Source organism: Cyprinodon tularosa, unplaced genomic scaffold (genome assembly GCF_016077235.1).
Source record: "Cyprinodon tularosa strain WSP-4 unplaced genomic scaffold, ASM1607723v1 ctg62, whole genome shotgun sequence".
Classification (NCBI taxonomy): Eukaryota; Metazoa; Chordata; class Actinopteri; order Cyprinodontiformes; family Cyprinodontidae; genus Cyprinodon; species Cyprinodon tularosa.
In genome coordinates, this window is record NW_024039363.1 from 1049356 (window position 1) to 1065744 (window position 16389).

At 38.9% G+C, this 16389-nt stretch overlaps 1 protein-coding gene across 1 annotated transcript in view; it reads left to right on the top strand.

Moving 5' to 3' along the window:
* The window catches only part of tbc1d16 (TBC1 domain family, member 16), a 41811-nt gene that overhangs the window by 964 nt on the left and 24458 nt on the right, over positions 1 to 16389 (top strand). Inside the window, exons 2-4 of the mRNA XM_038307771.1 lie at positions 5616 to 5828; positions 8977 to 9139; positions 9633 to 9941. Of these exons, the coding sequence (XP_038163699.1) occupies positions 5648 to 5828; positions 8977 to 9139; positions 9633 to 9941 (653 nt within the window). The 5' untranslated portion in view covers positions 5616 to 5647. The remainder of the gene's footprint in view (positions 1 to 5615; positions 5829 to 8976; positions 9140 to 9632; positions 9942 to 16389) is intronic.

Consider the following 16389-nt stretch of genomic DNA (forward strand, 5'->3'; position numbering starts at 1 on the left):
TCCTGTGTGTCTCTGTGTTGCTCTGCAATGAACTGGTGACCTGTCCTGGAGATAGGCCAGCACCCCTCGCGACCCCACTTGGGATTAAATGTGTCAGGAGATGGATTGATGGATAAATAATTTCTACTAAAAACAAACAGAAATTAAATTTCAATTTATTTGTTAGTATGTGCCTTCCAGCAAGAAGGTCCTGGGTTTGATTCCCAGCCTGGGGTCTTTTTAGTACACTTTTTAGGTATCTATACTTTACTCCATTACTTACTTTTCTTCCTACTTCTGACTTCTACTCATTACATTTTCACACAAGTATGTGTACTTTCTATTCCTTACATTTTTAAAACTAACGTTACGCGTTACTCTTGGCTTCGGTTTAATGTTTACAAATATTTATTTCACGTCATGTGCGCCATCCAGTGCAGATCATTGGCTCCATCCACATCTAGCGAAAACTAGTGTAGTTGGATGAGTCATATAACGCAAACACTTATTGGTTAGCTAAAGGAAATCATTACAAGCAATCAGGTGTTCTTCAAATTGCAAATTAATTGTCTATGCCATGCTACAATGTAGGATTCATAAAAAGATGTTGAAATGTCTGAAAGGTCGGACACAGGCGAGAGCGTATCGGGAGATGGAGACCAACAAGACCTCCCTCATCCATGGCCCTATCTCAAAGAATTTTTCAAAATAGTCGAAAAATTGAGCTTTTAGTTCATAGTGGCATCTGGCTGTTTATTTTTCAAGGTTACTTTATACTTTTATACTTTCCACTTATAATTTCCACTCAAGGAAAAACAACAGAAAAATTTTTAATTGTTGCTTATTTTATGTTTTCTAAAAAAAAAAAAACCCCAGCATATTCTGGTTATTGAATTTTCTGATCACAAAAGAAACATTGATGCAAGCTTTAAAATTGCTATAAAGATGCATCAAAGAGTATCCTTTGCATTATCAATTTCATATATATCGTAAAGTTAAAAAGTTAGACACCACAATTTCACCATTTTGGGACAATAAAGGGATTTTCTATTCTAAATATAACTTTAAAATTTACATAAAAAATTATCCTCTTAAAATAATAACAGCTTATTTAGAACAAAAAACCTAGAGGTATATATGTGCATATGAAAAGAAAATAAGTTTTGGATTTTGAAAATATATTCCCATTAGGTTTAAATCTTTAAACAAAGGACAGATTAGTTTTAAGCTGGCCGTGAGAAATTGATTTCCATTCATGTATACATGTAATTACAATATTTTTGGTGTAGCTGTTTCAGTCTGCTCATGAGATTGATCAAGATTTAAAGATGCCTTTTAATGGCTATAGTTCAATCTGAATTATTAGAGGGGGGGTAGTTGGTCAATATATATTCATGCTTTGTTTTGCTGTTTAATGATGAAAGATCAGGGAGAACACAAATAATTTATTTTGCTGTGGGATTTTTCTTTTGATATTTGAAATATCCAGTCGGTCATATCTTTTGTTCTTCTTTTAGGGCCCCCTCAGTCTAGGGCCCTTAGAATCTTCCTAACTTTCCCCCCGTATGGCGCCCCTGGTGAAATATATTATAAAAATACAGTTTTTTTTCCTAGTTATATATAAATAGACCTTTTTTGTCTTACACCTCTATTCTAATGTAAATCATTTTTCTTTCCTAAAAACTCTGCAGTTTTACAATCAGGAAAAGGTGTCATTGTCCAGAAATAAAAGAAAATATTTTAAGGTAGATGAATAATATAATTAGAATCAGTGTTTCTAAACAGGAGATAAGCCCCAGGCGTCTTTTTTTGCAGCATAGTATATAGTTGTTGTTATTCTCTGTAGTTTCAACTTTTACTTTTCTATAACCCAACATAAGCTTTTCTTTAGCCTTTCTACTTGCATTTGAGTCCCCTGGGTTTATTTGGATTAAATTGCTTGCACTCCACCCATTCAACGAACTAAACCTTTAGGGCTTGCTTTATGGTGGTTTGACGTCAGTGTCGAGATACTATTCCTCCTGAATCAGGAAGCAGGTTCTTGAAGCACCCGAAGGAGCTTCCTCATAGCATAGTCTGTAAGGATGTTGTTTTTCAGGTTTTTTTTTTTTAAGCTGGTAACCTTTCAACCTCCACACCCCAGTATTACAGTTGAATTATTCCTCGCCCACAGGTGAGAAGCTGTTTGCGGTTGCTGCTCTTGCTGTTTAAATGTAGTAGTGTAGTTTTTATTCTCTTATTTAAAGTTCAAATATGTGAAAGGGTATGTTTAAGAAAAAGAGTAGTGGAAAATGTTCCATGAAAAGATGAAGGGAAGTGAATCTAGAAAGGTTTTCCCCTCCTTTGCTGCCTGATGGAACTCTGGGAGGTCGGAGAGGAGAAGCAGCCTGTGAGCTCACTGGGTTAGGGATGAAGTGAGAGCAGGAGGCTACTTCTGCTTATCAGCCTGTGTGAACCTGACACTGACCCTCGGCTCCCTGCATCATGCACATAAAAAATAACCTCTGCATAGAAGCCAAGCAGGGAATGCCTCTTTTATCGAAATGAAACAGCAGTAAGCTGTAATGTTCAAAGATCTGAGTCCCTCATTATAAGCAGTTCATGAGAGGTCAAAAAAGTTTTTCTGCCTGGACATGCAGGGCCGCTGCTGCTCTTTCTCTTTGAAACAGTTTTGTTTGGTGAAATCTGAGGATGGAAATTACTAATGCTTAGTTGTAGTTTAATAAAGTGGCTTGCTGGTAATACTTTGCAGGTCCCATACATATCTACTTATATAGATTAAATGAAGTCCCAATTGACTTCATTATAAAAAGCATTTCTAGCTTAGCACCTCTGTGTGTATTAGTGTACCTTTTCTGGACAAAACCAGTTGATCAATTTGTTGCTGCCCTTTGCTATCTGTCCTATGTTTTGTTTTCCTAAAGAAAGTACCCCTGGCTCAGTGCTCCTTTGTGTTTTTTTTGAAGGTTGTTTTTTTGTTGTTGTAGGTTGAAGCCATTGAACGAGCTATTATTTATTCTTCTTGCTTTTAAACCATAGAAAGTACCACTGTCTCAGTACTTATTTTATGAGCTGGTATTTCTTTCATAGGGGAACATATTGAGATAACAATTCTCTCTGGGTGTAATTTGTTTATTTTGTTTTACTGAAAGAACTTCAGAATCAGTTCTTCTGTTAAGGTGTGTCTTTTTTATTTTTATTTTTTCAAAATAAAGCCATCTGCCACTGCATACTAAACCCTTGTTTTGTTTTGTTTTTTTCTCATAGAAAGTTCTCCTCTTTATTTGTATTGTTCCTTCCTGTTCTTGGACATAGTCAATTAACTATCGCTGACAGTTAACGATGTATACTGTTGATTTGTGTCCCTCAGAAGGGACCCCTAGTTTAGTGTTTCCCTTTGTAGCTTTGTCCCTTTTCTATGGAGAGTCATTGACAAAACTGTTCATGCCTTGTTTTGCTTTTCATAAGAAAGTATCTCTGGCTATGTTCTTCTTTTAATTCCTTCCTTTTTCTGGATACAGCCTCTTATTGAACTGTTCCTGACATGAACGGTCTGTACTCTCTTTTTCTTCCTAAAAGAAAAGACTTGAACCTCAGTGCCCCTGTGTTAAAGTGTTTTTGCCATGGATACATATATTGTCTAAGTATAGCATTCAGCAAAGCTGTTGCTGCCAGTCATATCATTTTTTTTGTGCTATTTTTGCTTATTTATTTAGTGAGCTTTTTCCTTAATGCCATTTATTTCTATGTACTCTGTTATTTCATCTTAGTGCAGAAGGGAATCCTTGTATAGTTTTTCTGATCTACTTCCTGTTCTTAGTGTTTAGCCAGTCTCTGCTGGGGGCCTCTTCATGATGAAAAGGTCTTGAAAGTTCTCAGCTGGGATTTTAACAGTTTAAATTGGCGTAATCTGTATTTAATTTAAGCTGAGAAACAGCAAAAAACTCTTCAATAATTAGTTTTAAATGTTATTTGCAGTCCAGGCTCTCCCGCAGACAGAAGACACTTTTTGAAAAGAGAAGTTTTGTGCCAATAGCAAATCTCTGACCTAGAAAAACCGTCATGCTTCTACTTTTTCAGATGGAAGTGAAATGTTCGACTACCACATGGCTTCCCTTTGAGGTAGTGCCCAGATTTTGTGATGACAAACTTCCTGTGTGAGGTTTGGCACCAGGAAGTAGGGTGCCTGCTTAATCAAGTGGTGGTAAACATCCCCCCCCCCCCCCCCCTGTTGGCTCCTGATAACAGCTTGGGATTTCAACCAGATGCACGCCGAGCGTGTTTGCTTACTGTCCATCGGCGCGTAGCTTCTGGTGTTTGCAGAAGGTGGGAAACATTTCGGCACACACAGCTATGAGACGCACACGGAAGCCCAAGCTGTCCAGTAGATGCAGGTGTGCGGCTCGGAGAAATGCTGAACAAGTCAGGGGAGGTGAGGGGATTGGAGGGAGGAGCCCTGCAGTAAGGACACTGCAGTAAATATTGGCACACGTGTAAACGAGGAGGCGAAGTTTGGATGAGAATGTCTGCAGCCTTAGAACAAGGCTGGGGTACGTTTGTCCTTAAACTTTTTGCCTCCATATTAAATTGGTCCTCATAAATTATAGCTCGTACAGAGCCGGCTGTATCCACTGGACAGCATTTTTAAGGACTTAAAATGACTTAAATAAGCACCACCACAGATTTAATACAAGTACGTTTAAAAAAATGATTGTTTTTAAAACACCAGAGTTAATTAGAATATCAAAGAAAACCGTAATCCATCTCCCCCTGTAGAGTTACTGTACATAGAGCTGAATATATTTGGATTCAATGTTAGACAAACGTCTAATTTCATTTTCAGGGACCTGGGTTTTTTATGGTTTTTGTTTGTTATTTAGCGTTTATTTTTATAGGTCAAAGGTCACATTGGCTGACTACGATCCAGATCACCAGGATCCTGGAGGGATTCTACGTCCACCTGTGTTTATTCTTTATCACACTCACAGTAGGCCATTTTAAGGGGCCTCGGCTATTTCTGCCTTTATGAAGGCTTTATGAAGGCTGCTTCACTGCAGCTTTTCTTAGGGTGATACAGCTCGCTTTAAAATGGTACTTACTAAGACAGAAAAGGGACATTTTAACCCAAAACCTAAGGATTTTTCTTATTTTTTTATTTATGACGTAACCCAAAGATATTTTTGTATCAGTGCTCTTTAGTGGCATCTGGTGGTTAAAAGTTGGAATAGCAGCTTTAAGTATAATATTTGAAATGAACTGCTTTATTACTTCTTGGCCTTTCAGACTTGAGTTGACAGCTGGTGTGTATTTGTTGGGATTGAAATGCAACTAGAAAGCGTATAAACACTGTTGTTCTATGGAAGACAAACAACAACCTCTGGGCTAGACGGTGATGTAAAATAACTGATCTGATTCACACATAACTTGTTTTCTAGATATTAAATCAACTCATCTTGAACTAGATCTCATTGAAAGATGCGGCAGGGATATAAGAAAAAACAAAAACAGGATTCTTGACAATTTAGTGAGATGGTAAAAAGTAAAATGGAGAAAAGATCTTTCTCAATTCACCACCCTTGAGAAATGTCATTCCAATCTCTAACGTTGTTTTCATCTTCTCTCTCATTCCCTGTCAGAGGATGGGCTTAGTGTCCCTGAGCCTAAGGAGATGTCTCTGGGTCGGCTCCTTCGGCGTGCCTCCTCCAAGGCGTCCGACCTCCTGACCTTGAACCCTGGGGCGGGAGGCTCATCGTTGCGCTCTGGGCTGGATGGCGAGATCATCTTCTCCAAGAATAATGTTTGCGTGCATCCTATGGAGCCCCTCCCTGGCCTGGCCGAGCACCACCCAGGTTTGGCTGCTCAGATACATTTTCTAAGACTCTGTGCAAATTCTTAGTCATTTAGATCTTGGCAAATGCAAAGGCCGTTCAGTGCCAGAACTACCAGCTTGTTTATCATTGAGACTGCTGCTGAGGTTGGAGATTATTTGGCCTGTTTGCACTGTCTGTCTAGTACAATGACATTGGAAGTATATAGCTTATTACTTCCGCAGGTGTGAGTGTGTGGATAGAATTACACATCATCTAAATTGTCATACTAATTTTGGACTTCCTGGGTGTAGGGATGCACAATTGTTCAATATTAAGAATATTAATATAATATATATATATATAATAATGATTGATATCAATATAGCACAATGAGTTTTTTTAATTTTTTTATCTCAGTCTATGATTACAGCATTTATCACTGACATACATTCTGGGTGCAGCTGATTTAAACTGATCCATATGAAAAGAGTCCAATTTATTAGTTAAATTGTGTTATTGTGGTGTATTAGTGTCATACACCACAGACACAGAGGCAATACCCAAATTTTAGCCACAGTGCCTTGCGAAACTATTTGGCCTCCTTGAACTTTTTGACCTTATGCCAAATTTCAGGCTTCAATCATAAAGATAAAATGATTTAATTTTTTTTGTTGAAGAATCAACAACAGGTAGGGCACAATCATGAAGTGAAACAAGATTTATTGTAAATGTTAAACTTATTTAACAAAAAAAAAAAAAAAAAAAATCCCTTTAATTTAGTTCAGCAAACTCTCTCCAGAAGTTCAGTGAGAATCTGAATGATCCAATGTTGGATCTAAATGGCTGATTGTGATAAGTGGAAACCACCTGTGTCTAATCAAGTCTCCCTATAAATGCACCTCCTCTATGAACGTCTGGATTTGATTTGGATACAAAAAGAATTTTCCAAGCTTTAAACATACCAAGGAGCACTTTGAAAGCGATAATATTGAAATAGGAGTTTCAGACCACAGCAAATCTATGAAGACCGGGACGTCCCTCTAAACTTTCAGATCAAATAAGGAGAAGATTGATCAGAGAAGTAGCCAAGAGGCCCTTGATCACTCTGGATGAACTGCATAGATCTACAGCTGAGAAATATAAGAAGGGAGAAATAATCAGCTGGTTATATGTGCCTTCAATCAGTTGAGCTTGTAGCTCTTAGTAAAATTAGAATTTTTCAAAAATAATTTCTTTAATTTTATAATGAAAGTGTTCCACTTAAATGGCAAAATAATTTTCGGAAGTTTGCATAGGTGTCTGTAGGGGAGCTTTCTCTGCAACTTTTTTTTTTTTTAAGGGTTTCATATTGTTTGTCAAAAGCCCATACCTTAATGCCTAACACAAGTGGAAAAGGCAGAAGTTAAATTGTTACCCTAACACTATTTAAACTTAACTTCCATCTTTTAAAAAGAGGTCAGCCCTACCAACCATGCTTGGTAAGGCTAAATCATTTCCTCTGTCTACTTCCCCCAGAATGTGGTGTGGTTCTAGACCAGAGTTCAGTGATATAAAACAGTAGAAAATGTAGCTGGATATATATTCTCTCGATATTGATCATGTCTAAAGATGACTTATGATGAATTATTTATTAAAGGTTTATTAGATTAAAATTTCTTGCATCCGATTAATTGATAATGTCCCCCGCTTTTAAGGGATTCCAGTGTTGTAGTGTTACCACAGTTCACTAGAGGGCGCTCGGGGTCATTTTTGAACACAGGCTCTCTGGTATTTGCAAGAGAAATGATGCCATAGCAGAAGCATTATAAAGAATTGACTGAGAGTCTATTCTGGATTCTGTTGATGATCTTTTTAAGTTATCACCCAAATCGCGCCCATTTATCCATGTGGCCTGGAGGAGCCATGAAACTTCTCTGCTTTGCTTAAAAGCATGTGATGATAAAAATAAAGTTTAGAGGAGGTTATCCCCAAGGATGTAACGGATGCAATACTCAGTATTTTTCCAGTTGGGCTGCAAGGACGAGCCAAATCATATCTCTTAAATGTTCTTGCAGCGGCCCTGAAATGCATCACAATTAAGTGGAAGCAACCAGAGCAGCCTTCCTACAACTTATGGGTCCTAATTGTAATGGAATTATACCAAATGGAAAAGATAAAGTACGCGTTAAGACTTCAAAAAGATATCTTCAGCCAACGCTGGGGTTCTGTGGAAGATTTACTCAAGTAAACGAGTCTTAACAACTCAATTTTTATTTTTTTTCTAGATTATGTTACATAGACCTGCCATTTGAGGTGAATTCTTGTGCTAGGTTTGTATGGTGAAGCTGAGACCACAATTATGATGCTGAAACTGTAAAATGTCATGCTGGGACGGTTAATCTATGGTAAAATTTCACACTGTAAAAAACTGTTAATTGTCATTGTATGTTGTGTATTTGCTCTCTTTTAAAATCAATAAAATGTAAGTTTAAAAAAAAGGGGAAAAAAGAAAGTTAAGGGCATTATGCAAAACCTTTTTTTTTTAACATGATAGAAAAAGACATGATGGTAATGAGGAAGGCAGGCTTTTGTGGGTTAATGCATGTCCAAGAGTTACCCTATAAAATTCTTCTGAAAGCAACTAGAACCCCAGTGTTCTGACCCAGCTAATAGCACAGCCTCTCACAGCACTGATTGGTGGATTACATGTTAGTCGATAGTTTTTCCACATATTTTATTAATGTTTTCCTTATACAGTGACCTAATAGGTTCCTGTTTTTTCATATTTTGTTGAGTTTAATAATGTGTAATAAAAAAGAAAACAACCCGAAACATTTTGATTATTTAGTCTGTGTTTAATACAAAAACTAAAAAAAAATGTATAATGATGTGCTATTTTACTTTAATTCTTTATATTGTAAAAGTATATTTTACCCTTCACATTATAGGAAGATCCATGGGAAGAAAATTGCAGCTTATTGAATAATCATTGATAATGCAAAGTAATGACAGTAATCCTTTATTTAGTGAAGTGTTTTACTTTTATTTCCTTAGTTTTCTTAATTTCCTTTTGTTTTCATTGGTTGCTTCTGCCTGTTTGGGGATCAAGTTAATTTTTCATCTTAGATTGTTTTATTTTTCTAAAACCTTTGCTCCAGACGTCTCGGTGATTTCTCTTAACGCCAACATGTTTTTGTCGGCTCTGCAGGCTACCTGTGCGTTCATGTGGAGAAAGATGAGTGCCTGGGCTCCACACTGATCCTGACCTGGGTGCCAAATTCCCGCATCCAGAGGCACGATGAGGAGGCGCTGAGATACATCACTCCAGAGAGCTCCCCTGTGCGTAGGAACGCCCGCCGCAGAGGGAGACGGTAAGAGCCTGGGCAGCCCATATTTATACTGTACATATTTCGTATAGAAAAAGAAAATAACATACCCAGACAGGGTCATTAAAAATCTTTAAAAGTCATTAAATTATTATTTTTTAAATTTAGGTCATGATTAGCATTAAAATTAATTAAATATGATAAAAAAAATAAAAAAAAGTTTATACAAACAATTTCGTCAGATATATCAGCGTGTTTGGATGTTACTGCTTCCGGTTGATCGTTAAGCCGTATGTTTGGAAAAAAAAGCTTGAGGCGGAGAAAAAGCTGGACTTTCAACAAAAGTGGCTGAAAAAACAAGGAATTCAGGACATCTGTTGACGGTAAAGATGACCAAGGATTCTGAGAGCCATGGTTACTTTTTGATGGCATTAAAATTATTTCTAAGAGCATTAAGTTAGAGTTACTCATTCCTGTATAAACCCTGCAAGAGTGTTACTGTATGTTTGTGATGTATTGAACCAACTATCCTCCATAGGCCACGCTCACGTCCTCCAGCAGCAGCCCCAGAGGAAGAGGAGGACGAGGAGAGGAACTTTACCAGCAGCACCTCCACCCAGAGCCTGGTGGGTGAGAGTGGCTCAGACCCGTCCTCTAACCATCAGCAGCAGCTGCTTTTAGCTGGGGAGGAGGGCAACGAGGGCTCCTATGAGCTGTCGGACGAAGTGAGCAGGGACAGCACCATGGGCTCAGACTCGGACACCTTCTCCTCTCCATTCTGCCTTTCTCCTGTTAGTGAGGCTCTGTACGAGAGCAGCAGCTCCGTCTTCCTGGACACTGAAAGCAGGTCAGTGGGACAGATGGATGCGTGGTGTTTTTCTGTCTTGTTTTTGACACTTCTTGTGATGCCTTTGTGTTTCTCATCAAAATTAAAGGGAAAAATCTAGATTTCCTAAAACACCAGAAAACTAGAAAAACAATGCCAAATGAGTTAGAATTTTATGTAAAAAAAAAAGAAACAGAATAAAAAAAATAATAATAAAAAAAGAAAGTCCTGACATTCTGTATGGAACATGGTAAATGGTGCTGAGGTCAAGCGGAAAAAAAAAACTTTTTTCATTTACCCAAAATTGGGCTCCTGGACCAGCTGTTGTCTCATAATTTTATTCATTTAGACTTTGGTTATCAGCACATCTATTAATCTCTGTTTCTAGGAATGGAGGGTGTGGTTCTGGCTCTAAATGATAAACCATCCACTGCATAAATAGCTAAACACCACGGGTTGAAACACTGGTACCTTTATTAGCTAATAATCACAAATTATTATTGTATCTAATACCAACACTATTGAAAATAAGCTCAAATAAAACAAAAAGCTAATAAAAAGGGGAAAAAGAGGGCTAAAGAGTCTCTGAGGTATGATCAAGTTTTAAGGCTTGATGCATTTAAAGTTCCTTTAAAATAACGGATGTAGAGACATTAAATGCAAGCAAAACAGGAAAGCCTCACTTGGTTTAACAGTGAAAAATGAACAATGAATAAGAAATGTGTAAAATAATTAATATGTAGCGGCACTGGTCAAAATGCGTTCGCTCTGATGACCCCAGAAGACCTGTTCCTGATCTCAGCTAGAACAGTAGCTCATAAATTCACAAATGGCTGCTAGCGTGTGGCCGAAGATGACGTAGTTTGGAGCTAACGATGCTAGCCAGTCCAATTGTAATAGCCTAACTCTTCCAAGAAAATAGACAAATGCGAATTAAGCAGACAGTAACAGACGGCATATATCGTCAGGCTCAGTGAGCATTGGCGTTCAGTTCATAACCCTAACTTAAAAACCATCAGCAGTTGAATCAGAAAGCTTATTTATTAAACATCATATGAAAAGAAGGGAAAACGGGTCTACTGTGTTGTCGCAGTAGAATGGAGGGGGGCTTTTCAGTTTGGTTATGTTCAGTCCAATTCGGAAATGAGGGGACAAAAATTGTCTCGATTTGGCTCAGAAACACAGTCAACACGCAGCTCTAGGAGGGACTGAGGCAGATCTGCAGGGCTTCATTTGATCGCTTACAGCAGCTTGAGAAAGGTGCGTCCTTAAAGCGGTGGTGGGTAGCTCCATGGCTGCGGCTCAGGCAGGCAGAAGCACAGCTCTCAACAACGGCGGGAATAAGGGGACCATGTTTTAGTGGCTTTGTAGCGGATCCTTGGAAAAACGTCCATTTGTGCCCGGGCTGTTCCGTGGGCAGCAAACATGGGTCGACCAGACAAACTGGGTGCTTCTCTCATGCTTTAGCAAGAGGATTGGCAGTGAAAACACTGAGTTCAACTTGGTTTGAAGAACAGGAAGCAAAGACGCTAAGTTTAGTCTACGTTCAGTCATTTAGTGCTAGAGCATGCTTCTATACTTATCCCTGCATGTAAAACACTGTATAGATGATGCTATATATATATATAGCCAGGAGAGGCGAGTGCGTCAGGAGGCAGTAGTAGCAGCTCAACAACAACTGATGGGGTGAAGCCCAGGCAACGGACTCCTAATGCTCCAGCATCAGATCCTCTTCCACCAGGATAAAAATCCCATTTGGATGCTAAGATCCAGATCCGTCTGACATCACTGCTGCCAAGCAAACATGAACGATGCAGATTCAATAACTAGTTATAGTGACTTAATATCACAACGTTGTTGTTTTTTTTTATCACTGCTGCTTACCTTATCAAGGCTGCGCTTTAAAAATGAAATGGTCTGGAAAGCTGTTCTAAATTAAATTTCTTTTTGTTTACACTTGTGTATACGAAATGACAAAATAAATCTTAGTTTAAGTATACTAAATGAACATTTTAGAAACATTTATCCTAATAGCTTTATCCTTTAAAGATGCTCTATTAAAAGGATTCACTTATTTCCAATAACTGGATGTAGAAGATGATATTCATCTTCCACTGTTTTTTGTTACACTTTCAACATTTCAGACAATTTAAAAAAATCTTGTGTCAAACTAGAGGCAGAAATCACATCCAATCCAAATATTTTTGGGAAGTTGCCTGGAAAATAGTATAATTCCTGAAGTGGCAGCTTCTTGCCCCTTTTTCCTCTTTACAAGTTTCCTAGTCTGGTTGAGCCCTCAGCATGATAAATACTGTGATTTAAAGTGATAACTCTGCATACATCTTTGCTTCCTACTTCCATATTTTACTTGCATGCATTTTTTCCTTTGTTCAACCAACAATGGCAATGGGTGGAGGGTGCAGAGCTATACTTTTGCTATAACGTCAGTCAGAACTAATGTTCATTATACTTTAATTTCCACTGCAGTCCATCAAAGCTGCACAAAAAAATGATGCTCAAAGTGAATTCTTAAAGCCATAAAAGCTTAAAAAAATAATGAAACATCAAAGTGCTCTTGAGAAATACACAATCATCAGCATGCATTCAATAACGTATGACAGCTATGCCACAAAATGTGGTAACCAACAAATGTAAAACCTATACTTTAAAATTCTAGATTATAACTGTTGGCTTATAAATTAGATTTGTTTTAATCATCCCTCTGTTTTCTTACTGTATGTTATCATATCTGAGTCTGTAAAAACCAAAGTAGTGTCAACCTCTAAAATATTCCCACCTCACAGAAGGAAAGGTAGAAAGGTTTCTAAATGTCAATAAAACATGCATTAGGCTTATATTTCACATTAACATCTTAATAGATAAAAAAAAAATCTGTCCACCTTATTTCCTATCCTCTTTTCCAGCACGTCTTTCAATGTGATTTCTCTCTTTCTAACAAAAAATGTATTTTAAACGAAAAACATGTTTTGTTTGTAAGTTGCTGCACATTATGGAGGCTCCTTCCTTCCAATGTTTAAAACATGGCTCCTACTTTTTAACATTGGCAGGTGACCATGTTTATTTAACTTAAACAAATTCTTAGTATTGCCTTATTTTATACCTTTATGCTGTATTTTTTTCTTTTGTTGTATTTTATTATTTTTAGCTATGATCAGCTTTTTGTTTTCAGCTGTTAGCTGTTTTTAAAGTTAGTGCTTTTTCACATTTGCTTGCATCAATCTTAAAACCTACTTCCTCTGGATATTTCTACTCTTAGCAAGCAGAAATGAAAGACTTATAAAGCGAATAAAGCTTTTATTTCCAGGCTATCCTGTCTGTCCTTCAGTTGCTCTGAGCGTCCAGCAGGTGGAGCCAGAAAGAAAAGAATTGGAGCATGTAGAGCTGTTGTTTTCTGAAGCCACATGGTGGCTCTGCAGCCCAGGGCCCCAGAGGGAGTGAGGGCAGGTACATAGGATCTGCAGGGTGCATGAGAAATAGGTTCACAGAAGGATCACTGATTATTTCCCCACAACTTTGGATGTAAATACAGGCAGTTAAAAAAAAAAAGCCTCATTCTCTACACTTTGCTCTCTAATCAGGACGATGATTGTGTTGCTTTTCAGGCCTCAGAGCCATTTAATTTTATGATTCCCTTCGTGGTTGTTTCCTCACGCAGCTATTTGGCCTGACATGCAGCCCAGAATGTGTGTTTTGAAGCATTTTTAACCCCAGTTGCCAATAAGTGCAGTCAGTGTGTGACTTGGCAGTGTTCTCCACCTCACAGCTTCTAACCTCTCCCCTGTCCCTCTCCTCTTTGCTATTAGTGTCTCTCTTCAGCTCTCTGGCACTCGAATTGCCATATTTTTCCTCCTTTGTCACTTTCTGCCACTTTCTATTTTGCATCTTTTCCTCTTGTTTAGCATGAACATTTACCCACATCTAAGACAACCCCCACGCACACACAAACTCCTTCACCTTTTTCCCCTTCTCTTCCTAAAGTCTGTGTGAAGCGCTTTGATTCCCAGTGCTCCCAGGGTTGTTGTGCTGGGCTGAATGTCAGCTCTCCGGATTAGAGCGCTGAAGAGAGCAGAGTGGCAGCCAAAACCCTGGAACCCACTCAATCTCTCTTTCTCTCTCCCTCGCTTGCTTTAATTGACACTGTTAAGGGGCCAGGAACTGGAAACATGTCACTTGGAATCATTCAAAAAGAAAGAACCACGTATGGGAGAGTGAGAGCGGATGAAGGGGGGGGAGGAAAAGAGGAGACGGGAGGGAGAGGGCAGGAAAAGAAATCCTCAGTAATGTCTGTCAAGATTCTTAACAAGTTTCTTTAAAGTTGGACTATAGCTTATGGAGCTGTCAGTGTGTTCTGCCTTCCCAAGGCTTTACTTAAGGAATGGGAACATGTGATTAAAGCTCAGCACATTGGTTTGCAATGGTGTTGACTTCTGTCTTTATAAAAAAGAGGCGGGTTGTGCTCGCAAACTTTTATCAGTGCAGTTCGCTTTTAGAACAATGAAGAAAAGTCTAAAGCCATCTGATGTTTTTATCTTAACCTGCTTCCAGGAAGCCAGACAGTCAATCTTCATCAATATTTGTTCAGAATTGTGCAGCCTATTTTCCTTTGGACACTTTTAGCTGTGACCTTTTTTCTTTAACCACTCTTGCCTCAGTGGAGTCACAGCTTAAATATGGTGAGATTTAAAATGTTTTAGCACCAGGAAAAGTATTATTATACTTTGCTGTGCAGCTGGATTGAGCCCTTTTTTCTGACAGCTCAACAAGTTGAGCAACCCTCAACTGTGTTTTTATAGAAAGGTGGCAATAAAACAAAAGCTTGTTAAAAGTAAGCGATAAGAAATCCTGCTAAGTCAGGGTCATGGAAAACATGCAGTAGAAGCTGCCCTGGTTAGATGATAACTTTAACTTCAAAGTATATGTGAGGTCACCTGGAATCTATCATCTCCATGGGAATGGACGGTGGTGGCTGTATCATGCTGGGGGGATAGATTTTTGCATCAGCCGGGACAGGGAAGCTGGTTAGTGTAGATGGGAAGATGGACAGAGCTAAGGGCACCCATGTAGAGCGCCACAGGAAATCATTCCTACCTGTGGTCATTAATCTCTAAGTGATTCAGATACCCCCCCTCTGTAATTGACATTTATGCACTATTTTTGCACGTCGCATATCACTTTACTTGGATTTATCACTTTACTTGGATCTATCACTTTACTTGGATCTATCACTTTACCTGGATTTAGTTTTACATATGCATATATATACAGAAGAGCTATATGTGTATATATTTTTATCTTTATTATCTTTTGTGGTTGGTTGTGTGTATATATGTATGTATACACTCACCGGTCACTTTATTAGGTACACCTGTCCAACTGCTAGTTAACACTTAATTTCTAAGCAGCCAATCGCATGGTGGCAACTCAGTGCATTTAGGCATGTAGACATGGTCAAGACAATCTCCTGCAGTTCAAACCGAGCATCAGTATGGGGAAGAAAGGTGATTTGAGTGACTTTGAACGTGGCATGATTGTTGGTGCCAGAAGGGCTGGTCTGAGTATTTCAGAAACTGCTGATCTACTGGGATTTTCACGCACAACCATCTCTAGGGTTTACAGAGAATGGTCCGAAAAAGAAAAAACATCCAGTGAGCGGCAGTTCTGTGGGCGGAAATGCCTTGTTGATGCCAGAGGTCAGAGGAGAATGGCCAGACTGGTTCGAGCTGACAGAAGGGCAACAGTGACTCAAATAACCACCCGTTACAACCAAGGTGGGCAGAAGAGCATCTCTGAACGCACAGTACGTCGAACTTTGAGGCAGATGGGCTACAGCAGCAGAAGACCACACCAGGTGCCACTCCTTTCAGCTAAGAACAGGAAACTGAGGCTACAATTTGCACAAGCTCATCGAAATTGGACAATAGAAGATTGGAAAAACGTTGCCTGGTCTGATGAGTCTCGATTTCTGCTGCAACATTTGAATGGTAGGGTCAGAATTTGGCGTCTACAACATGAAAGCATGGATCCATCCTGCCTTGTATCAACGGTTCAGGCTGGTGGTGGTGGTGTCATGGTGTGGGGAATATTTTCTTGGCACTCTTTGGGCCCCTTGGTACCAATTGAGCATCGTTGCAACGCCACAGCCTACCTGAGTATTGTTGCTGACCATGTCCATCCCTTTATGACCACAATGTACCCAACTTCTGATGGCTACTTTCAGCAGGATAATGCGCCATGTCATAAAGCTGCAATCATCTCAGACTGGTTTCTTGAACATGACAATGAGTTCACTGTACTCAAATGGCCTCCACAGTCACCAGATCTCAATCCAATAGAGCATCTTTGGGATGTGGTGGAACGGGAGATTCGCATCATGGATGTGCAGCCGACAATTCTGCGGCAACTGTGTGATGCCATCATGTCAATATGGACCAAACTCCCTGAGGAATGC